Genomic DNA, 24,574 nt, shown 5'->3' with positions numbered 1-24,574 from the left:
CTATTAGATGTCGGGGTGTTGAACTATTTTTATTGATTTTGAGAGGTGTTCTCAGAATGTATTTTGAAAAGCTGCCCATCCTTCAGTGTTAAGGTTCAAATTTACATCTTATCTATGCAGCTTCCCCCAAACATTCATGCACATTTTATATTTTTGCATATGAGTCCCAGGAGGTTATAACTGCAACTGGCTAAGGCATCATATCTGCATTGTTCCTAAGAGTTGCCTTCCCAGAATCTGTGGGAAATGCCCCATTTTTCATAACTTAATGAAAGCTTAAAGTCTAGAAAAAGAGGAATACAGAATTATCCAGATGGCTAGGGCTGGGTGGGTAGGATGGCAATCTGTCTCAGTTTTCTTGGGATAGTGCTGGTTTCCACCTGTTGTTTTTCTGATTAGCAACCCTTTTCATTCTCAAGTGTCCCTCATTGATAAATTACACAGATTTCCTATTGATGGGTCCACCATCCTAGGAATATCTCCTTCCAATTCCTGTTTTCTATTATGTGATCTTTCTTGGTCAGGCTTGGAGTCATGGGCAGGAAAGTGTTCTTTCCCATCAACACCCTTCAGGCATTTCACAACAGAAGGTTAATACAGATACAGTGTCAAGCATTTTCTTTTAAGAATCTAATATTAAGGGGTGCCTGGGTAGCTCAGTTGTTAAGCATCTGCCTTCGGTTCAGGTCCTGATCCCAGGGTCCTGGGCTTGAGCCCTGCATCTGGCTCCCTGCTCGGCCAGAAGCCTGCTTCTCCCTCTCCCTCTCCCCCTCCTTGTGTTCCCTCTCTCACTGTGTCTCTCTCTGTCAAATAAATAAATAAAATCTCAAAAAAAAAAAGAATCTAATATTAAAATATATAGAATTACTTTTTAAAACCAAAGATCTGTGAACATTCTTATTAAGAAGAAGTAACAAAAGATATTCCTATAAACATTTCATTGTTTTCTATTATTCATACATATTCAAAAAAACTAATATTAGGGTGAGTAATTTTTGGTGAACAGGTTCTTCTGATGAAGAAGAAAACTCGTAAGTTGTCTGTGCTGTCACTGGAAGTGTGTCCTGGATATCTGATTCACAGAACCAGCTCTGCAGTAGGGGAAAAATTCCTTTATTTTGTCAGTAGAAATCCAGAGACTGACCCGTTATCTCTAGCTATATCATCTTTGTCTCCTGTTGATCCCTTTAATGTTTTTCTCTTCCCTCTCTCCACCTTCTTAGCAATCCCCCTGCTCCTAAAATGGAGCCGCTCCACCATTACCACCACCAGCCACCACCACCACCACTCCTACTACCACAGGCAAACAATGATAAAGCAACAATAAAAGAAGGCCCATTGTCAAGTCAGTTAGACTGTGGGTGAATTGTTCTCCCCTCTCTTTCAATTCTTCCCAAGTCTAGTGGAAGTCGCTCATATCCTTATTAAAATGAACTCTGCAACCATAACAAGTAATAATTTGAATAACATTTTGTTCTAGAAATAGCAAAGCACTGTGGTACATGAGTTCTTGAGCTGAATTAGAGCAACACAATAATGTCTACTTCTTTTTTGTTTATTATGATGGAAAATATAGAAAGGAAAAAAAGATTCAAAAGTCTAAGACCGATCTTACAAAAAAGATTTTTTAAAATCATGATTCAGTCCCAAAATACTACATGAAACAAAGGGTGGGGGGAGTTGAGAGGGCTTCCTCAAATAAAAATACCTTAAAATAAAAGAACAAAATTTTCTGTTCAAAAATTTATATATTCCCTACCATTTCCAAAAATTACATGGGTAATTTTCAGCAAACAAACCACATGCAGCCAGACAGAGGCAGTTGTGCAGAATACAGATGTTGTAAATCCCATTACATAGCATGAGGTGTAATGTCACTTAACCAGGGTTTCCCGCTCTGTGTGTGTACACCATGCCTCCCTGGCTCATTTAGGGCCACCTCCACCTTTTCTATTGTACGAAGATTCTCCAATAGCACCAGAGAGATGAAGCTATTAAGTGCAGACTGATTATCAATATGGAGAGGAAATTTCTGTTTCCTGACAAAGAAAAATGTATTAGAAATCTTCTAGCAGGGGCGCCTGGGTGGCTCAGTTGGTTAAGCGACTGCCTTCGGTTCAGGTCATGATCCTGGAGTACCAGGATCGAGTCCCGCATCGGGCTCCCTGCTCGGCAGGGAGTCTGCTTCTCCCTCTGACCCTCCTCCCTCTCATGCTCTCTGTCTCTCATTCTCTCTCTCTCAAATAAATAAATAAAATCTTAAAAAAAAAAGAAATCTTCTAGCAATCTATCCTTTTTTTCTTTATTTTTTTATTATGTTCATTTAGCCAGCATATAGTACATCATTAGTTTTTTTTAATTTTTTTATTGTTATGTTAATCCCCATACATTACATCATTAGTTTTAGATGTAGTGTTCCATGATTCATTGTTTGTGCATAACACCCAGTGCTCCATGCAGAACGTGCCCTCCTTAATACCCATCATCTGGTTACCCCATTCCTCCACCCCCCCTCCCTTCTGCAACCCTCAGTTTGGTTCCCAGAGTCCAGAGTCTCTCATGGTTTGTCTCCCCCTCTGATTTCCTCCCGTTCAGTTTTCCCTCCCTTCCTCTGTGGTCCTCTGCCCTATTCCTTATGTTCCACATAGCAGTGAAACCATATGATAATTGTCTTTCTCTGCTTGACTTATTTCACTTAGCATAATCCCCTCCAGTTCCATCTATGTCGATGCAAATGGTGGGTATTCATCCTTTCTGATGGCTGAGTAATATTCCATAGTATATATGAACCCCATCTTCTTTATCCATTCATCTATTGAAGGGCATCTTAGCTCCTTCTAGTTTGGCTATTGTGGACATTGCTGCTATTAACATTGGGGTGCACATACCCCTTCTTTTCACTAAATATCTATCATTAATAAACAACATATGGTTTTAAAGAATTTTTTTTTAAATTTATTTGACAGAGACACAGCGAGAGTGGAAACACAAGCAGGGGGAGTGGAAGAGGGAGAAGCAGCCTTCCCACCGAGCAAGGAGCCTGATGTGGGACTCGATCCCAGGACCCTGGGATCATGACCTGAGCCGAAGGCAGACGCTTAATGACTGAGCCACCCAGGTGCTCCAACATATGGTTTTACAATCAAATAAGGTTTACTGCATATATTATTTTTCAACTTGTTTTCTCACTCATGTGAAGAATGCCTTTTTACTCTATCATTTTAGTCATGTATTTCAAGAATGCATTCATATTGATACATGTAGACCTATTGTTAATTCATTTTAAATGGACATGGCATTTCTTTTTATGTATGTATTACAATTCATTTGTCCATTTTTCTACTGAAGGCCCTTTCCCTTCAATTTTTCATTATTATAAGGCTATGAACATCTTTCTACCTGCCTTTATGTGGATATAGGAAAGAAATTTTCTAAGCTAGAGTATAAAAGTGGTAGTAAAATTTCTGAATGGAAGGGGTGGATTCTAATTGTAGTGGGTACTGCCCAATTGCTATCCAAGATGGTTGTATTGGTTTACATCAATACCAACAATGTGAGAAAGTTCCTTTTTTACCAACCGTTAGTATATTGGGCTAATTTATTTGACAATCTGATGGTATAAAAAAGTTCTTCTTAATTTAATTTGTATTTGCTTGAATACCACTGAAGTATTTTTTCATGGTTATTGAACATAATTGTTTCTCTCCTGCAAACTACCTTATTTATAGCCTCTTACCATTTTTCTGTTGCTTGTTTGCTTCTCTTTTTCACGAATTTGTGGTTATTTTTAGATTCATAATTATATCTTTGTGAGTGAAATATTTGCAAATATTTTTCTTAATCTTTGGCTGATCTCTGGAATTTGCTTTATTCTATTTTTGGATGACAAGATTTTACTGCAGTTATTTTTAAATTCTTTGTTATGTTTTTTGTTTGTTTGTTTTTACTACCTTGTATGAGAAATTCTTCCTGTATTACATACTTCCATATTTTTTTCTAAAGTTTAAAAATTTTCAAGTGTGGGGCCTTGATTTATTTGTATAGGAAACTGATACCTTATTTTTCTTAAATGGGGAGCCAAAATGCCCTGGCTTTTTAAATTGGATGGTCCATCTTCTCCCCACCAATTCCTGTTGCTATGTCAAATTTTTACAAATGCAGGCACATATGTTTCTGGGCTCTTTATTTTGTCCCTCAATCATGGCCACCTTTTAAAAATCACTTCTTGCAAAATTATTAAACTTTTAATTATTACAGTTTTCAACAAGTTCTACAATCTGTATCTCAAGACCCTCAAACTTGCCCTGATTCCCCTATTGTTTTCATTCTATTTGGAGTGCTTTCATCACTGTGTTGATTCCATTCTCAGTCTTTCTTTTTTATTATTATTAAGCTTTTCTTTCTTTTTTTAATTTAAATTCAGTTAATTAACATATAGTGTATTATTAGTTTTAGAGGTAAAGTTTAGTGATTTATCAGTCTTTTTAAGATTTTATTTATTTGTCAGAGAGAGGGAGAGTGGGAGAGCGAGCACAAGCATGGGGGGAGCGGCAGGCAGAGGGAGAAGCAGGCTCCCCACTGAGTAGGGAGCCTGACTCGGGACTCAATCCCAGGACCCTGGGATCATGACCTGAGCCAAAGGCAGCCGCTTAACCGACTGAGCCACCCAGGCGCCCCTCATCAGTCTTATATAATACCCAGTGCTCATTACATCACATGCCCTCCTTAGTGTCCATCACCCAATTACCCCATCCCCATACCCAACCCCCTCCAGCAACCCTCAGTTTGTTTCCTGTGATTAAGAGTCTCTCATGGTTTGTCTCCCTCTCTGATTTTGTCTTGTTTTATTTTTCCCTCCCTTCCCCTATGATCCTGTTTTGTTTCTTAAATTGCACAAATGAGTGAGATCATATGATAATTGTCTTTCTCTGATTGACTTATTTCGCTTAGCATAATATCCTCTAGTTTTATCCACATTGTTGCAAAAAGGCAAGATTTCATTTTTTTGATGGCTGAGTATTCCACCCCACATCTTCTTTATTCATTTATCTCTCGATGGACATCTGGGCTCTTTCCATAGTTTGACTATTCTCAGTCTTTCTTAATTATCTTCTTGCATGTTGAGATTGAGTGATAGTTGTTTTATTTTTGTGTTTATTCTTTCTGTAGTCTTTATTCCTCATCTAGAAGCTTTACAGTTGCCTCCAGTAAGTCCCTAGCTTCCCATCTGGAATGTCTTATCTTGGCAGCCTGGGGTCCTGTCTTACCAGGACAGTGCAAATCCAATCATCTAGCTGGATCCAGTAGCTTGAGTCAGGTTCTGGTGGGGAGGCTGGGAAGTGCCTACCTCCCATGAATGCTACCACAGACAGTTGTCTGTAGCTTTTTTTCTTTTTTTTTTGGTAGCAAGAAAACTACTCTCTGGCCCTTATTTCAGGTCATTGAACTTGACAGACCCCAGGATGATGTGGGAGCATTTTCAATCATAGGTCCTCACCTTCACTGCCCCTGTTTGCTTGTCTGACCCGTTCTGGTCAATGGAAACATGTATTTGCTTCATATTTAAAGTGGAGAATGGTTGGGGTAGAGGTGTCCTAACTGTATGAACTTCATCTACACTGCTAATCATAAACTTTATTGATAGAAGAACTTATTTAAAAGGCGAAGACATCTAACAAGTAAATTGACAAATCTGCTTTTCTGACTTATGAATAAGTAAAAGGATGGGAAAATAACATCTATGAATGCCTACTACACACCAGATACAATACTTGGTGTTCCACATGACTTATCTTATTTAGTCCACACCAACATTCTTTGAGGTGGGTATTGTAATTCCATGTTCAAATAGGGATCAATGATCACATTGCTAGTATGTGGTAGAGCCAGGCTTCAATCCAAGCAAAAATGCCACGAAAGCATATATTTTGTTGTTTACGGCTCCATTCCCAGCACTTAAAGCAGCACCAGGCACGTAGCAAGCACTCAGTAATATTTGTTGAATAACTGTTTTCTTCTCACGGTTTTTCTGTGTTCTTCCTACAGTTGTTTCTATTTATATGTCTTGATCCCTATATAAAAGTCTTAATAGCTATCCTAAACATAAAATTCTTCAGGATAGGAACCTCTTTTCTTTGCCTTTTCTTTTTTCTTTCCTACTTGCTGGCACCAGATATCTTAACCCTCACCCCAGTGGGGGAATGTCTCTCCAGTTTTGCCGGAGCTCTCATCTCTCTTGCCAGTAAACAAGAACTGGAGCTGAAACTTCTCCTGCATCGGTTACTTCCTCACAGCTGACACTTTCATACTTCCCCAGGCCCCATTTAACAATAACACAGTCATATCTTGTCTTAACCATCTCAACCAAGTGCAGCCAGGGTACTTGCTGCAGAGGTAGGACAGCAAATGAAGCTATGACTAGGCCATTTGGATAATGGCTTCTCCCCCACAAATTCCGACTGTCCAATTGTCTTGGGAAGTGTGGCTGATTATATTTAAAAATCACCTTGGTTCTCTTTTAAATTATACCTCCAGATGGAATTGAAATAAAAATTGGCTGTAAAATATAGTTTTTTTCACCCCTTCCCTCCATTTTTTAATGACACTCTGATATTAGGGAGCAATTTGGCTGATGGATTAGTACGCATGTGGATATGATCTCTCAGCACAGCTTGAGAAAAGCAGGACCAATCATAGGCCTCACTCACTGCAATTGATTTTCTAAAGGGAAAGCAGAGTAATTAAGAAAGGAGAAAAATCATGCATTTTAAATCTGGGTGCTACAAGAAAAACACTATTATTATTTGACAGAGCCTGTAAAGGGCTTTGCATGGTTTGTGATACACCTACCCCTCCTGCTGCAGTGATTTCTCAAGACTCAATCCGTATTAACTCCAAGGCTTAAAATGATTGGAAATATTCTCCTGTCGGAAGATAAAGAGTAAGGAGGAGCTCAACTTACAAAGTCAAGGAAAAATAACTAGCATTTCTTGTTGGTTTTTAGCCCATAGCAGGGAAAGGCAACTGGTGGAGCCACTATGTCAATTACTGGAGAATGTTTAACTCCTTCTTTTCATTTAACCTCTGCAACTAATTAGCAATGAAGATGCACCATCTTCACCCCCCTGTGCACACAATGGAGTTCACCTGGTTCTGCAACCTGAGAATGCATTAGAGGGTGATCAAAATGCAGTCTGTGGATTAACTGCTTCAGAATCAGGAGGAGTCTGGTAAGCCGTGCACCGTCTCGGGCTTCACAGCCAGAGCTTGTGATTTTTAAACAAGTAGCTCAGGTGAATTTGCGGCAGCCGATCCACAGATAACATTTAAAACTCTTTTAAGAGCCTTGTTCACTTTACAGATGACAAAGTGGGCCAGGGGTAGCATGACAGAATCACTTGGGGAGTTTTTTCGGATATGCGAGAGAAGTCAGGGCGGCTGAGGCTATGCTGTGGCAAAAGTCCCTAAATCTCAGCAGCTTAGACAACCAAAGTCTGTCTTGCTCCTAGTATCTGTCCACCATGGGTCATGGTTACCCTACAATCCAGGCAGAGGGAGGCCTCATCTCAACTTGGGCTTTTGTAATCGAAGACCCAGAAACAATGGAGTAAGGCAAACTGTACGTAAGCTTTTAAAGATCTGATACAAATACCATTAAAGAAACGATATCCTCGATGGGCTTGGGAGTCAGATAATCCTCTTACTCCCTTTACAGACTATGTGATTGGGCAAATTGCTTAACCTCTTTCATTAAGTCTCTGCTCATCTGTAACAGTGGGGATGATATTGAGTATTTCTAATGGTTGCTATGAAGCTTATAATGGATATTCACATTCATTATCAGTACCAAGCGAGGTATAAAAATGTACCATGGAAGGAAAAAAAGAGACACTCTCCTCTTACACCAGTGTTCTCGTTCTGTCCCTTTGCCACACTTGTCACTCTACTGGAAGTTCTTTCCTTTCATCATCTTCTTTCCTCCAAGATCTAGACTAAGTTCCCCCCATCCTTGTGCCATGGGAAATCATCAGTCATTCATTCAGCATAGCTATCAGCTATCTACTGTGTGACTGGCACTATGTTCTTAAGGCCTTTACATCTGGCAGGGAGGGAATGATGAAAGCAAAATAGAATACATACTATAACGCAGGCCGAGGTATCCATTATGCAATGAGGGCATTGAGGAGGATTCTCAGTTTGTATCACTGCTGGAGCTGCCTTTCTCAAGAAGGACAGAGCAAGAGGGGAGAGCATTCCAGGACAAGGGTACAGCATGTGACAAGACCGAGAGGCAAGAATAGCCATGAATAGTCAATAGTAACCCAGGGACTGCAAATAGTGAAATATCGCTAATGTGGAAAACATGAATGCGCGAGACAGGTACTGGGGGCTTAGGGGAGGGTTGTTAGGACAAACAAATGGCAAAATCTTGAAAATCCGTCAGTGTATACATGTTTTGTGTAGATATTTTTTCCCCTGTAGGCAAAAGGGAATCACTGAAGAAGTTTGACCAGGGGTACAATAGGACCAGGTTGGCATTTTAAAAATAGTGCTCTGGCAGGAGACTTTCGGGAAAAGACTGTGAAATGGTCCATGGGAAAGAGAGATGGGACAGCCTCAAGGAAAGCAGTGCCAGGAATGGAGATGAAGAAGCAGATGGGAGGGGGGTGGATTTAGGAGTTGAGGCAACATAGTCTGATGATTTGCAGCACCTAAGATGACACACAGGTTTCAGACTGGGAATGGGGTGAAGGCTAGCAGGTTCTCTGAGACAAAGAAAGCAGAAGGAGAGGCAGGTGGTGGGCAAGTGGGACTGTGTATGGTTGGGGGCATGGAGGGGCTGGAGGAGGATGTATCCCCAGAGATTTATCTACCTTTTAATTACATGTTTAGACACAAATGATTTCTTTAAATCATTTGGTACTTATTTATATACAACCGTATTTTTTTAGAGATTTTATTTATTTATTTGTCACAGAGAAAGAGAGATAGTGAGAGAGAGAGACAGCACAGGCAGGGGGAGCAGGAGAGGGAGAAGCAGGCTCCCCACTGAGCAAGGAGCCCAATGTGGGGCTTGATCCCAGGACTCCGGGATCATGACCTGAGCTAAAGGCAGATGCTTAACTGACTGAGCCACCCAGGCGCCCCTATATACAATCTTATTTTGTGATTAATGTTTGCCACAGTGTATATTGACTTTTCAGAAACTGTGCAAGCTACTTGAAAGCAGAAACATTAATTTAAACTTACGTTTATATCCCACAGTTCACTTAGCACAATACTTTGGGTTTGTAAGTTCTCATAAAATATTCATGAAAGACTATGTATCAAATTTGGATTTCCTGGTTTTGTTCATCTACCACATTACTATCATGATTTCTATTTTTTCTTTTTCTTTGCCCTCCATCATTCTGATGCTCTTTTGTGACTAAAATGCTTACTTTCTTGGAGTTTACAGCATTTTCCCCCTTATCTTAAATCTCTACCATATTTTAAACCAACATTTAAGACAGTATCAATTATTTCTATTAATATGTTTATATAACTTGTCCCTTTCAAAGTTCATGTTTTCTTGGAATTCCTCCCTTTTCCTCTTCTTTCACTTGTAGTCATTTTAAATTCTCTCCCCTTCATTTTCATTTTCTCTGTGAGACTTCCCAACATACCACTTCTCTCCTTCTAGTACATTCTTTATCACTTACAAGTTACATTTCTCTATGAACATGATATTTCTCCTGTTTTTGTTTTTTTAAGATTTGGCACCATAAGTCTCTCATTATGTACCATTTCTTCTATTTATTATAATTTCTATCATAACTTTAAAATTCATGATATAGCAGATGAATATATTGTGAAGGAAGCATAGATAGCACACGACAGCTGCAGAAATACAGCTGGCCCTTAATGCTGTAGTTCCTCCCTCCCTAACCCGTGCTGTGTCTGTGCACTAATGCTCTGCTGTGTTGATTCTCCCATTCTCTTTTCTCTTCAAGTCTCTCTTGGTGCAAGATATTTTGCAGAGAAAACCTGAAGTATCTGAGAGATAACTGAAATCTGGTTTTGGTTTTACAACCAATCAACTAGGGCATGCTGCTCAATATCTGCGTGTCTATTTCCCTTCTCCTTATCTCAAAAAGGGATCCTGGGGCATCTGGGTGGCTCAGTTAAGAGGGCTAAACATGGGACTCTTACTTTCAGCTCAGGTCAAGATCTCAGGACTCGGTGTGGGGCTCCGCTCTCAGGGCAGAATCTGCTTGAGATTCTCTCCCCCACCCTCTTCCTCTCCCCCTCCCCTCACTTATGCTCACATGTGCTTGCTCGCTCTCTCTCAAATAAATGAAAAAATAAAATAAAATCTAAAAAAGGGGTCCTAATTAGAGATAAACTAGAGATAAGCCAACAAAGATATACCTGGAAGAAATGCACTCTACACACAGAAAATATTATTGCTCAATTTTCTCTACTTATTGCTCCTCAAAACATACTGCCTTCTTTTTGTCTGTTTTATTAATAGAAATACAAAGAAAAGTTAAGAATTGAAAAAATGAGTAAGGAAATAGTATAGAGTACTGAGAAAAGTAAAAACAAGATACTAGAAATAGTAATAAAAGAACAAAGTTGCACAGAGGATATCACTGGAACAATGGCATGTGCCCTAGGCCAATTTTAACTTTTTATCTGAGAATATTTAAGAAATTTCCCCTCCAAAATGAGAAAAACTCACTGCAATTATTAATTTCATTCAAATATTTACATAAATGGGAATTATGTTACAGGCTTGTTTTATTGATCACTTTAACTACTACTAATTGGAGAAAGACTAAGACTACTTCTTTGTTTATGTGACAAAAAGATAGCATTTCTGATGTTTCAGTGTAAAGCAATAAGAAAATAGGATTCCTTTAGTAAAGTGACATTTATCCCGATATATTAGGTGTATACTTATTATAACACTGTGGAAGCTATAAAGACACAAATATTCAGTTGTGGTTGAAATCACAGCTCTAGAGTCAGACAGATGTTGATTGGAGACATTTATATAGCCACATTTTGGTAAGCTATTTACTTGTTTCTGTCTCTGTTTCTAATCTGCAAAATTGGACTAATAATTATACCTAATTGATAAGGATTAAATTTGAGGTTTTGTTTGACTTATGCCTGTGAGCATATTCTTCTTTGCTATAAAATTTCCATAAAAACATTGAAAAACACAGTCCTAAAATTTCTTCCAACTAGAAGATATTAAGATGCCAAGCTAATGCTGTGACTCCAGGTGAATATCTGGGCACAGGTGTGAAGGGAAGGGGCAGCATATCCTGACAAACTGACATGACCTACTTGTATAGCTGGGATTCTGGGACATTCAGCAAATGGCATATAAGACCGCTACTTCAGTCCTCATAGGCCTGTCCCCAGTCATTAGAATCATTGCAATGTTCTACCTTGAAGACATTGAGTAGCATGAGGTCAATTGAGGAAATGGCCAAGATACACCTTGTCTGTGGTTTGACCTGTCTAAAGTTTTATCACAAAGAGAAATACCTGAGTTGTTGATAATGACTATCAAGCCACACTTTATATAACTCTTCAAGATGAGGGTAAATCTTCAAAAATACAAATATAGAAAAGACTAAAACATAACCACTGTTAAAGCATGAATTCTGAGTTCCGACGGACTCTGTGTTTAAATCCAGTTTCTACAGCATCTATGTGATCTTTGTTGGGTTATATATCTTTGAGCATCAATTTCCTCAAATGTAAAATGGGAATGATAGAACATACGTGATTGTCTTGGTTTGGAATGAAGGTTAAATAAGATAATTTGGATAAAGTAGCTGGCAGAATGCCTAGAAAAGAGGTATGCTCTGCAAAGGGAATCCCTTCTCCTTCACTTTGGATATTACATTGCAAAGCCACTGGGGGTTTCTTATCATTGATGCCCCACATTTCTGAACTGAGATGGAATTAAAGTAAGGGTTAAAACCAGTCTATAGAAACAACTCAATAATCGGGAGAAAAATGAAAAACAACAACAACAACAACAACAACAAAAAAACCCAGAACAAACAACAGTCAGCAATTCACTGTTGATTCTACATCGTATAGACTTACTGTGTTTTTATAAAGCAAATTGATTTTTTGTTTTGTTTGAATTCTTTAGTTGTTCTATTACTGAGTGCTTAGAAGCATTGAGTTCTCCAGTTCAGTAACCTGAAAGTTACAAGATTGACTTGCATCGGTGTCAAAGTAGCCTCTCCTTTAAGTTCATACCCTCCAAAGGCCTATTTTCTTTGAAAAAAAAAGTTCTGCTTTCATTGTAAGCAAGTTAAAATAATATTCATTGAGTTTCAATCATGAGATTGAATGATTAAATATGCATTTGAAGTAGCCAAAATGAAATCATGTTATTGTACTAGGAAAAAACCCTCACATTAACATTGAGTTTTAACAAATGAGTTGATTAGAGGAAAAGGAAAGAGGAACACAGTTCATCAAATGCAACTTGATGCCAGGTCCCTCGTTTCTCCACAGACCTAATGTACTCTTGTCATAGCACCTTGCAAAAAAAAAAATCGATGACTGCATTTTTTAGCAAGAATATACTTTCTGATTAATGAATCATGCACAGAAACCACTGCTTTTCATTTATTTAGTTGTTCTCCCTTTCAAAGAATTTACATTAACTTTCTCTGAAAACTATGGAAGATAATCAAAGTGTCACGCATGTGTGCATCAAAGGAGTAGTAGCCATAGCCCAAGTTTGTACTGACTAGTTTAATTTCTGATTTTCTCTGCCATAAGTGAGGACTTAAGTTGAAACTAACCCAGAAATATAACAATATAGCAGGGGTCCAGGATGTATTCATAGTAGAATGGTAGAATTCAGCCAGGTCTAGGGAACCCACGGGACCAGGGGAGTTAAAAGAGAAGGCCATCATGCATGCTAGATAGAGTAACAAGTCTTCGAAGGGGGTTTGGGTTTTGGGTTGAGTATTCAGATTGGAGCCCTGTGCCTGTGACTCAAATTTGTCATCTAGTGGCCACCAGAGACCCATATAAGAGTCTTCAGAAGTAGCTGGAGTGGGAGGGAAAAGGAGGAGAGGGAAAGATTAATCACACAAAATTTGAAAAACAACACCAACCAAACCAAAACACTGGACTGTGCCTATTGTTTTCACTAGAAATTCTTTAAGGCTTTTGAGGGTTCAGAACGATGTTTGACCAAAAAGGGTGGGGAGTCCTTCCCTTCCTCAACAGGAAACAGTGAGACGTCAGTGTAAGGACAGGCCCAGCCAAGGGAAGCTGCTAGAGCTGGGTGGTTGCCCTCTGCAGCAGAAAACCCATAGCCAGGGGCAGCAGAGGCCAGTCCCTTCTCCGACTTAGCAGGCAGAGGAGACCTCGGTAGAATCAAAAAGGACTTTTCATTAGCTCACGTGAATTTCCTTCAGAGGTTCCCAGAGCAGTGGCAGACTTTTGAGGGCAGACTTTTGAAGATCCATCGTATTATAATTACTGATTCTATTTTAACCCAGACTGGTAAAACCTTGATTAATACGTGTTAGAGAAGAGCATCAGAAAGGCATCCTGGGGTGGTGGGAATTGCACCAGCTGTGGGTCAACACATTTGGGGAGACTCTTGTGGCCCTACCTACTGTGTGCCAGGCACTGCTCCGAGGGAGTGCTTGATGAGTGCTTAGGCGTTTAATCCTCACAGCAAGGCTGTGCCTATCCCAATCTTACATATGAGAAAACAGAAGCATAGAGAAGTTAACTAATTTGCCCAGGTCACTCGGCTTGTAAGTGGTATACCTGGGACCTAAAGCAGAAAGCCTAACTCTAGTGCTTGTCCTCTTAGCAACTGACACTCACCATGCCTGACGTAAAGAAGGTGCTCACTAAATGTGTGCCGATTCTAATCATTTTAGCATGGGATTAAAAATGTCCTGGGTTTATTGTTCTGGACTTAGTAGACTGACTACACTTAAAAGCAAACAGAAAAATGCTTATAGTATACCAAAATGAAATAAAATCTCAAATGATCAGAACATAGTGTAATAATTTATTAAATTTTCTGAGTGACCAAGGAAAATTACTTCATGCTTTCAGTGTTTTCTCATCCCATAAGGAAACAATATTTCTAGGAGGTTTGGTGGCCCACAGCAAGCCTTGGAGCTGACAAGTAAATTAGTCTGTGCTAGACGCTGGGGCTCCCCGTTGTTTTTCTAGCTCTTCCCCGGGTATCACGTTGCTGCCCGGGCTTGGGAGAGGGGATTGTGCTAACCCAGGCTCCTCCTTGGAGACTGATTAACCAGAATGACAAGATCTCAAGGGTTGTGCCTCTTTGCTCTTCCTCTCATCTAGTTGCCAGACAGAGAACAATTCTGATTGAGTATATTATTTAATTATTGTAGTTAGTCATACTGAGAATCAACCAACATTAACCATTAAAAAGGAGAACAGAGGACAAAACACGACGTATGACCATCCTGACTTCCAACTCAAAGTGGCACCGCTCCCCCCACTCAGCTCTGAACGAGGCAATTACATAGAAACAATAAAGGACAATTAAATAAATCAGGAAACCCACCAGCCTATTCTCCAGGTTCACTTACCCTGGTGCGAACGATGATTGGCAATGGCAGTAAAACCAACAGAGTGAAAACTATAAGGAGAAACCGGCGATAAACTAAAATATAACTGAGGACTTTCATTGTCCTGAGCAGGAGCCTTTGACAGTGATCGCCTCAAAATAAGGCAGATGTTAAATAGCCAACGTGGATTAATATTTCTCCAGCCCATCATCTTCATTTACTGCCCTAGACTGATCAACATGAGTTAAAATTAAATCTTGATTTTTATTGTTTTACTGTCACAATTAACATGGAAGATAAGCCCAAGAGTGTTTGCAAGAAATCACATTCCACTTGCTAGTGTGGCTTTTGAAAGATACAACTGTTCTTTCCCTACTTAATTTGTTCACATTAACTAGAATATTGACTGGCCATATCTAGGAGAAGGCAAAATTGTGAGGTTCATTAAGTTTGCCCACAGTGAGGCCCCTCTGGCCCTTCTGACGTCCCCTGACTTCTGGGCTCTGCACTTGGGTGGTGCCTCGGGCAATCTCTACCAGATGCCTCCAAGGGTCTTCCTAAGAAAGTGCATTTTCAGTGTGTGAATTGAAATAGCAATTCCAATAGTAGGAATTTTAGTGTATGGCAGTGTGAAAGGTAAAGGTTTTGTACAGATGGATTTTTCTAGGGCTTCTCAGATAATGTGTTGAGGCAGCCCTCTACATTGCCTACATGAAGTTTGGCTCAGAGAAGTGCCCCTGACCTCTCTCATTCGGGAATTCTCTGCACTCATTCAAAAGATAAATAACACTGCTTCTGATGTTGAGCAGCATTTTTCTCCCCAGGACCACATTTAGTTGCAAAGTGATTTATCTACTGTTTGAAAGCAAAGTTCTGTATATTTCTTGAACCCTATGGCCTCTTTTGACAGAAAACCAAAAGTTATCATAAAGCCTTATATAAGCCCTCCCCTGTTCCACTCAGGATTGAGTTGATACTAGTGTGCTGATATTGACTAGATAATTAACAAGGAATCTGCACAGAGATGAGTCACTGGGCCATCCAAGGGGTGAGTGTGGGTGTGGGTGTGTGTATATGTGTGTGTAAGCACGTGTGAAGATGGGTACAGTTCTAACAGTGATATGGAGGATTTTTTTTTTTTTAAGATTTTATTTATTTATTTGACAGAGAGAGACATAGCGAGAGAGGGAACACAAGCAGGGGGAGTGGGAGAGGGAGAAGCAGGCTTCCCGTGGAGCAGGGAGCCGATGCGGGGCTCGATCCCAGGACCCTGTGATCATGACCTGAGCCGAAGGCAGACACTTAACGACTAAGCCACCCAGGCGCCCCTGGAGGATGTATTTTAATACTGCTCAGAGCTAAGGACTCTGGTTTGTTTCTCATTATGTAGTAAATTAATAACCCAATACTCTTCAGCTGAACAACTACTATGCACCTAGCCCTAAGTATAAACAGAACACATTTCTTTCTATAATTTATAGTCAATTTCTCTCCGTATAAATAACCTTACTCTGATGTAATCTATAGTTAGCATTTAGACCTTATTTCTAATTCCACACTAATGTAACTCTGCTTTCTTTTCCTATCAAAGAAGAAAATTCTTTCACCAACACTCACCATATTATCAATGTAGATGAGAAAGCATTTTTTTCCCCTCTAAGTGTCTAAATTTCTAAAGATACATCACAGATAGTGATTCAGGGAAATCAGCAGAGTAAACAGAAAAAAAAAAAAGTCTCCAAACCAGAAAGGCACATTACATCTTGAATTTCTTAGGTGAAAAAAGGATAATTGCAAATGATAGTAATGAACAGGGAGCAATAATAATAAAAAGTGTTAAAAAAAAAAAAACACCTTAAAGGAACAGAGTTACTCAAAACTGTTTCAATAGTTTTTTTTCTATATAACACCCTGTATAGTTAGTTCATTGCATGATTTTTTTTTTTTTTTTTTTTTTTTTTAAGAAACCACTTCTGTTCTTAAATTTCCTTAGGCCACCTGGTGAGAGTATTTGAGCCTCCCTTTCTTATCTTAGAGGTTTTTACTTTATGAGATGACACCCAAAATGAAAAGGCATTTGTGTGACATTTAACAGAAATGGAAAATGACATTTAACAGAAATGAGGGAACAGTGGCACTCAAACCAGACAGAGACTGAAGGGAAAACTCTTGACATTTGTCAGTGCCTCCTTTCTGTGCCCTATTTTCTCTATTCTGGTACTTTCCTCACCAGAGTAAGGCTTGCAGGACCCTCCCTCTAGCCAGCTCAGTCTTCTGTGGGTGCCCCTTATTACAAAATGGTCCCACCTTTCCTTTATGTTCAGCCAATCTCTTGTTTCACTGTCACATAGAGCAGAGATCTGACAGGATACTTCACACTAAGCATGAATGGCTGATGTGAGCTGCATACCTCTCCAGGGGTCACCAGAGAATGGCATTTTTTTTTTTAAGATTTTATTTATTTATTTGAGAGAGAGAATGAGATAGAGAGAGCATGAGAGAGGGGAGGGTCAGAGGGAGAAGCAGACCCCCTGCCGAGCAGGGAGCCTGATGCCGGAACTCGATTCTGGGACTCTGGGATCATGACCTGAGCCGAAGGCAGTCGCTTAACCAACTGAGCCACCCAGGCACCCGAGAATGACACCCTTAATGGGAGACCTTGGGCCCCTTGGAAACATATCTTAGGGTGTCCTTCAAATCACAGCATATTGTTAACCAGGTCTACAATTGTCAAAGTGCACCTCTTCTTGGTACAGAAAAACATAAATCTCTCTTAATATGTCACAACTGTGTTATGTTTGACCTATTTGACCTAAAATGAATTACATCAAGGCATAATCATGGATTAATTCATTTAAAACATGTCCTTTACAAATATAAAAATATTAGAAACATTATTCACTCATTCACAGTTATTTACTATGTGCCAGGGAGTTTACACCACCACCTCATTTAAGCTTCAAAACCCAATACAAGATATTGGTATTATAGGTATTGTTATAATTATTTCTCTTTTATAGATTTGGAAACTAAAATTCAAAGAGGCCAAGTAAAATGTCCCAGGTACTACATGATATAATAATGATGTAAATCCTGTTCTTTCTGGTTCCTAAGGCAATGATTTTTTTTTTTTTTGTACTATGCCATATGTCTACCATAATGACTATGAATGTGACACTAAACACTAAATCATCAGATCTAGAATTTGTATATAGACACATGATTTGGTTGGCTTAGAAACTGAAGCTCTAGGATTTGCTTTTTTTATGTTCCTTGAGCCTTATGATTGAACATAACATGTGAAACTTGGGTTCAAGCATAAGCATAAAGAGAAAGAAAGATTCCTTCTGTATGTACTCTGAGTACCTTCATAAAGAAGTTAGACTGTCCAGGATAAGTAAGTTGTGTAGACAATCAACCTGAGGCGAGTGGAAATCAGCTTTTATGTGGCTATCCTACATGCTTCTCTCAGCCTTGTTTTCTGGGTATCTCTTTCTTATGCCACATTTGTTCCCAAATTTGTGCTTTTCTTCAGGCCTTTCCCTCTTCCAAGAATATGCTTCCCTTCTCTATATTTAAATCCCACCAAACCTTGAAGTGTGACTTGTAGACTCATCTCAAATCTGCTGCCTTCTACAGATCTGTCCTGACAATTCCTGACTTTCCACACACCCACTCAGGAGTTTCACTGGGGCAACCACATCCAAATAATCTGGAGTGCTGGATGAAGGTACAGAAGCCCTGCCCTGTTGGGTCAAAAGATGGCTTCATGTTTAGTTGGCCTTCTACATAGTTTTCATGCTTACTAATATTTGAGAATCATTGACTTGGTATTTGTAAGATACAGTAAGCCTGGAGTAAACTTACTTACACTAATCACTATTTTAATAATACATGTAAATCTTAAATCTTCAGTAAGACTGCAAACTGTCTGAGGACAGGGGACATTAATTTACTACCCTTTATGTCCCTAACAAGGTGCTAAGGACAAGTGAACAGTTTGTGAAAAGTTTCTTTAAACTTACCTACAAATATAGATAAATGGGAACCAATTAGCCTCATTGCTGATAGAGTATGGTTTATAAGATGAGTACTGGGTGTTATATGAAACTGATGAATTGTTGAACACTACATCTTAAACTAATGATGTACTATGTGTTGGCTAATTGAATTTAAATTAAAAGAAGAGGGCGCCTGGGTGGCTCAGATGGTTAAGCGTCTGCCTTCGGCTCAGGTTATGATCCCAGAGTCCTGGGATCGAGTCCCGCATCGGGCTCTCTGCTCCTTGGGAGCCTGCTTCTCCCTCTGCCTCTCTCTCTGTGTCTCTCATGAATAAATAAATAAAATCTTTAAGAAATAAATAAATAAATAAAAATAAATTAAAAGAAGAGTTCTTCAATAGAGAATTAGGTTTGCAGAGAGATGTGGCTTCTTTAATGGGGGAATATTTGCTCCACTGCAAATGTACCCATAAATACTAAGACAAGAAAGTGTGTATACTTTACACTTTGACTAGGAAAAAAGTCAGAATGCTTTTACTGTGTGTTCCTATTTTCATTCTTAGAATTTTTAGAGTTCAAAGGGCATGGCACTTTTAGTCAATTGCTATTGTTGAGACCATCGAGTCAAACAATATAGGTCAGATTTTCTCCTCACAGTCATTTGTTTCTAAGCTTCGACAAGTCCTTAATTCTGACACTCACTAATGGTGCATCTCCATTTATATATTCTGGTTACATTATAAATTCCATAACTTCTAGACATTGCACTGTGAAGGGTTTACTCTGAGTGCCATATGTGAGCTGTGCCCCCAAACCTTTTTAGACACTATGAAAACTAAGATAATTTTTCCCTCCTAACTAGCATCTAGTGGTCAGTTTCCTCAGTAATTTTTAATATTTTTTATTTCCTCTGGCCCACTTTTCCATTCTTTAAGATGAGTTCTCTTGATGAAAGGGAAACATATAGATGATGTATATAGTAAAATTTCCAGGCCCACACAAATTAACTGTATCAACAGTTTTAATTTTTCTTTCCTAATATAAAGGATAAAGCCATCATGTGGGAAGGAAAATCTACCCTGGAGACTCCAGATTCCTGCGCAACTCCTAAACACCTAAATTTGTACACTGATTATTAACCACAACTTCAGTAATCATTCCTCCAATGCCCTGAAGTAAATGGCTGACTGAACAGTGAAGATTGAACTGTGTCCTAGGAGGTGAGGACCTGAACTCCCACGAACTGAGAAGGAAAGCACATTCCAAAAGAGGACCTATTTCTAGCAAAAAAAAAAAGCAGTTACCAGAACACCTTAGTACTCCCGGCCAGATACAACTGGTCACACCTTCTACTGGGGTGGGAGGAACGTTTCCCTTTGACCAAGACTGACCATATCTTTACCTTGGGCTCTCTGGGAGGGTAAAAGGGAAAAATTTAGGGGTGGAGGGAGGAAGAGGGAGATGTGGAGAAGAAAAGAAGAGGAGAAAGGACATTCTGAAATACTTGGCATGCCATTAGAAAAGAAAGGTGAATTGTCTAGAACTCTGTTTACTTTTGCTCCCTGCCCATCCCTCCCTCCCCCGCCCAATCACCTTATGTAACAGTCGTGTTCCAGCCGTCTGTGCACGTGAGACAGTATTGTCATCCTCGTGATAACCCATACGGTATTCAGAGGTGAACCCAGGACTCCTGGATGTAGCAGGTGTTGCCAGCATCTGGATGGGAAAGCAGACCAGAATTTAAGGTAAAGAGAGGATTGCTTACGATTGATTCTAGGACTCCCTGTAATGGAAGCTGAGGAACCACAGAAATAGATGATCCCAGCTGATCCAAGTGTTCAGTCCTCTTGTAAAGTTAGAAGGATTTCATATGGTTCAAAGCAGGCAGTCAGAAACTGCTTTTAGGTACAGCTACAGAGACCAGTTTAAAGAAACCAGGGAGGTAAACATTTTGCCCTCGTGATCTCAGTTCTGCTATGAAATTCACTGTTGCTTACAGCCATTAGGTCTGTTTTTTCTCTCTCTGAAAAAACATTGGTATTTCTCCCACCATTTCACCACCAAACATATTGTCCATTTGAGCTTGGAACATCTCCTGTCCTTGTTGACAGTGAAGAGAGAAAGTGTTCACATAGTTCCTAACAGTGATTCATTTTAAGTGTAGTAAGTAAGTGGCATTGACATAATCCAGCTTACTGTCAAGCTGACCCATCTTCCTGGAAGTTATTTTTTACCTAAGTATAGAATATTTCACAACATGCCATTACCATGAACCCAGGGAGTTAGCCAGGCTGCCCTCTTGCAGTACTATTCTGTAGACATAGCTACAGCATTCACTGTTCTTCACCACGTGGCTTTTATTATTTGGGTTTGGCAGCTTTGGGTTCAAAATGGTAGCTTATAGAGGAAATTCATTGTTTATAAGAAGTTAATGTGTGCCTGTGACAACTTAAGACCTTATGAGGAAACTACTGACATTTATTCTGACAAGTTGTTTATGCTTACATTTTCGTCCATGTTCTTTAACCACAGATTCAGAGAGGTACATTTTCAGAACAGTATTTTCCTCTCGATTTATATGATTGTGCAGTTAAACCACATTAATTTACAGACCATGAGGACACAGCTTAATTTATACTTTTGGCCTGGATAAACATGATACAAAATGACAGTGGTGAGTAGTTTAAATTCTGGGAGATTTTAAAAGAAATGAGGCTAATAAAATGGACCCTTCTAAGTGAGTGAATTGATGTGAATAAGATACGGTGCCTCCACAAGAGAGCTTACCATCAAATGGGGAAGACGCCAAGCACACGGCCAAGAACTCTTCATGGCTTAGAGCATAGGACACGTGCTGTGACAGCATGACTAATTCTGATGCTCTGTTATCTTTCACAACAATCTCCATGTCCATAGTCCCTAAAATAACTAATTAGAAATTCCAACAGCAAGAGTCTTGACCTAATGTGGTTTCCTCTACATTTGGGGAATCACAGTATCGCTGCCTGAGAGAGTGAATGGATCTCAGACCTTCCCCTCAGGGGAAGGAGACATCACCTGAAATGATAAAGACCCAAGCAGGTACCTTGAAAAATTAAAAATGGAAATACTATATAATCCAGTAATTCTACTACTGGTTATTTACCCAAAGAAAATGAAAACACTAATTTGAAAAGATAATATGCACCCCATGTTTATTGCAGCATTATTTATAATAGCCAACATATGGCAGCAGCCTAAATTTCCATTGATAGATGAGTGAATAAAGAAGATGTGGTATATATCCATATTTATATATTTATACATATATAGAATGGAATATTACTCAACCATAAAAAAGAATGAGATCTTACCATTTGCAACAACATGGATGAAACTGGAGGGTATTATGCTAAGTGAAATAAGTCATTGAAAGACAAATACCATATGATTTCATTTATATGTGGAATCTAAAAAATAAAACAAATGAACAAACAAACAAATAACAGAAACCAGCTCATCAATGTGGAGAATAAATTGGCGATTGCCAGAGGGGACAGGGGTGGGAGTATCCTCCACCCCAAATCCATATTCTCTATATCTGATATTTATTCTCCTTGGAGCATTATTCTAAGATTTGGCCACGTATAAAATTTGTCTTTCAATGGCCATTTAACCACTCTCAATCTCAAGACTCTCTTCATATCTAAAACATTCAAGGCACTTGTCGGCTATTCCCCCATCCCATACTTTCTTAGAAGACAATTACTTGAGTTTCATCTCTTATTGTGATACTCCCTTGGTCTGACAGCCCCATGGTAACTTTTCATCTTAACCTTGCTGCCTAGTTCCTGTTGGCTTAGTTAATGTATTATTATGATAGGTGATAGGTCAACTCTTTTATACTGGGAGAAGCACTCCAGTTGTTTACCAAGTAGATAGGATCTGTAAATATGCATTGTATCTGGATTACTACTGCAAGTTTTAAAGTTCCTTCCATTTTTCAACTCTTTCAAGACCTTAGCTATAGTCTCCTACCATCTTTCTTCATTGCCTTATTACTTCTCTGTGGGCATTCCCCATAGAAATAAATTTGCTTTTGTAGGCTTCATTATTCTCCCTTTAAAAAATCAAGGACTTATATTATCTCACAGCTCTTACATTCTATATTTCTAGAACTGATTTATAGTCAAAGAATTACTTTTCAGTATGTACATTGAAATTTTTCTTTCAAAAAAATGTAGAATTCTCAAAATTTTCTAGAAAAATGTACATATTTCTAACTTTTGGAGCTGTTTCTTCTAAAAGTGAAAAAAAACTATTATCAATATAAAACAAACTATCCAAAGTCAATCCAAATAAATAGCCAAGAGATTTGCTACCTAAAACAGCTTTGAGGGGTGCCTGGGTGGCTCAGTCGTTAAGCATCTGCCTTCAGCTCAGGTCATGATCCCAGCGTCCTGGGATCAAGCCCCACATTGGGCTCCCTGCTCAGTGGGAAGCCTGCTTCTCCCTCTCCCATTCCCGCTCTTGTGTTCCCTCTCTTGCTGTGTCTCTCTGTCAAATAAATAAAATCTTCCAAAAAACAAAAAAACAAAACAAAACTGCTTGGAGCAAACCGACTGGATACAGAACCTTAAGAAATCCAATCTATATAGTAAAAGGAAACTAAGATGATTTTACACAGAATCATTCATCTTTTCATAGACCCAGCAGCTTGCTGTGACCACTCATCCTGGAAGATGTTTCATAGATATTGAGTAAACTGTCTCTCAGAACTGACTTTATTGTCACATGTTTTCACTAATTATCTGGCAGCCAGTGCTCTGTCCAGGAATGTGCACTTTGAACTTGAGTGAAAGGCACAATTAGTCAAGACTGACTTGGAAGTAATGAAAATTGAGGTAAAAGTAAAACTACTCTGATGAAGGCGAGGAATATAATTCAATGGGGAAAGAAGAGTCTTTTAAATAAATAGTGCTGGGACAACTGCATATCCATATGCAAAAAAATGAAGTTGCACCCCTGCCTCACACTATATACAAAAATTAATTCAAAATAGATGAAAGAACGAAATGTAAGAGCTAAAACTATAAAACTCTTAGAAGAAACATTGGTTTAAATATTTGTGACCTGAGATTTGGCATTGGTTTGTTTATTTATTTTCATTCATTTACTCATTCATTCATTCGTGTTGTTGTTGTTGGCTTTATCTAGTTTATTATAATTGAGATGTAATTGACTTATTATATTAGTTTCAGGTATACAGCATAATGGTTTGGGATATTTGTATCTACTGAGAAATAGTCACCAGGAATCTAGTTAAAATCACCACACAGGGGCGCCTGAGTGGCTCAGTCGTTAAGCGTCTGCCTTCGGCTCAGGTCATGATCCCAGGGTCCTGGGATCGAGCCCCGCATCAGGCTCCCTGCTCTGCGTGGAGCCTGCTTCTCCCTCTCCCACTCCCCCTGCTTGTGTTCCCTCTCTCGCTGTGTCTTTCTCTGTCAAATAAATAAATAAAATTTCTAAAAAAAAAAAAAATCACCACACATAGTTACAAATTTTTTCTTCCTTGTGATTAGAACTCTTAAGATCTACTCTCATAGTAACTTTTAAATGTATAATACAGTATTATTAGCTATAGTCACAATGCAGTACATTACATGCCCATGGCTTATTTATTTTATAATTGGAAATTTATATCTTTTCACCAACACTTGACACCTCTGCCATTGTTTTCTTTAGACCTGATACCAAAACCACAAGTAACCAAAGAAAAACTAGGCAAATTTGGATTTCATCAAAATTAAAAACTTCTGTGCTCCAAACACACTATCAAGAAAGTGAAAACACAACCTGCAAAATGAAAATATTTAAAAATCATATATCTGATAAGGGTGTAGTACCTAGAATATATTTTTTAAAATTACAATTCAGGGCGCCTGGGTGGCTCAGTCGGTTAAGCGACTGCCTTCGGCTCAGGTCATGATCCTGGAGTCCCGG

The 24,574-nt window shown here is 39.0% G+C and overlaps 1 protein-coding gene across 1 annotated transcript in view; it reads right to left on the bottom strand.

Moving 5' to 3' along the window:
* The window catches only part of SLC13A1 (solute carrier family 13 member 1), a 124,023-nt gene extending 102,517 nt beyond the window's left edge, over nt 1-21,506 (bottom strand). Inside the window, 1 exon segment of the mRNA XM_064575630.1 lies at nt 21,380-21,506. Within this exon segment, the coding sequence (XP_064431700.1) occupies nt 21,380-21,506 (127 nt within the window).
* Nucleotides 21,507-24,574: the final 3,068 nt, after the last annotated feature.

This window comes from Mirounga angustirostris, unplaced genomic scaffold (assembly GCF_029215605.1).
Source record: "Mirounga angustirostris isolate CCGP_5_RB_7025 unplaced genomic scaffold, mMirAng1.0.hap1 SCAF_12, whole genome shotgun sequence".
NCBI lineage: Eukaryota > Metazoa > Chordata > Mammalia > Carnivora > Phocidae > Mirounga > Mirounga angustirostris.
The sequence above is the reverse complement of the archived record's forward strand: the minus strand, read 5'-3'. Positions and strand labels throughout refer to the sequence as shown.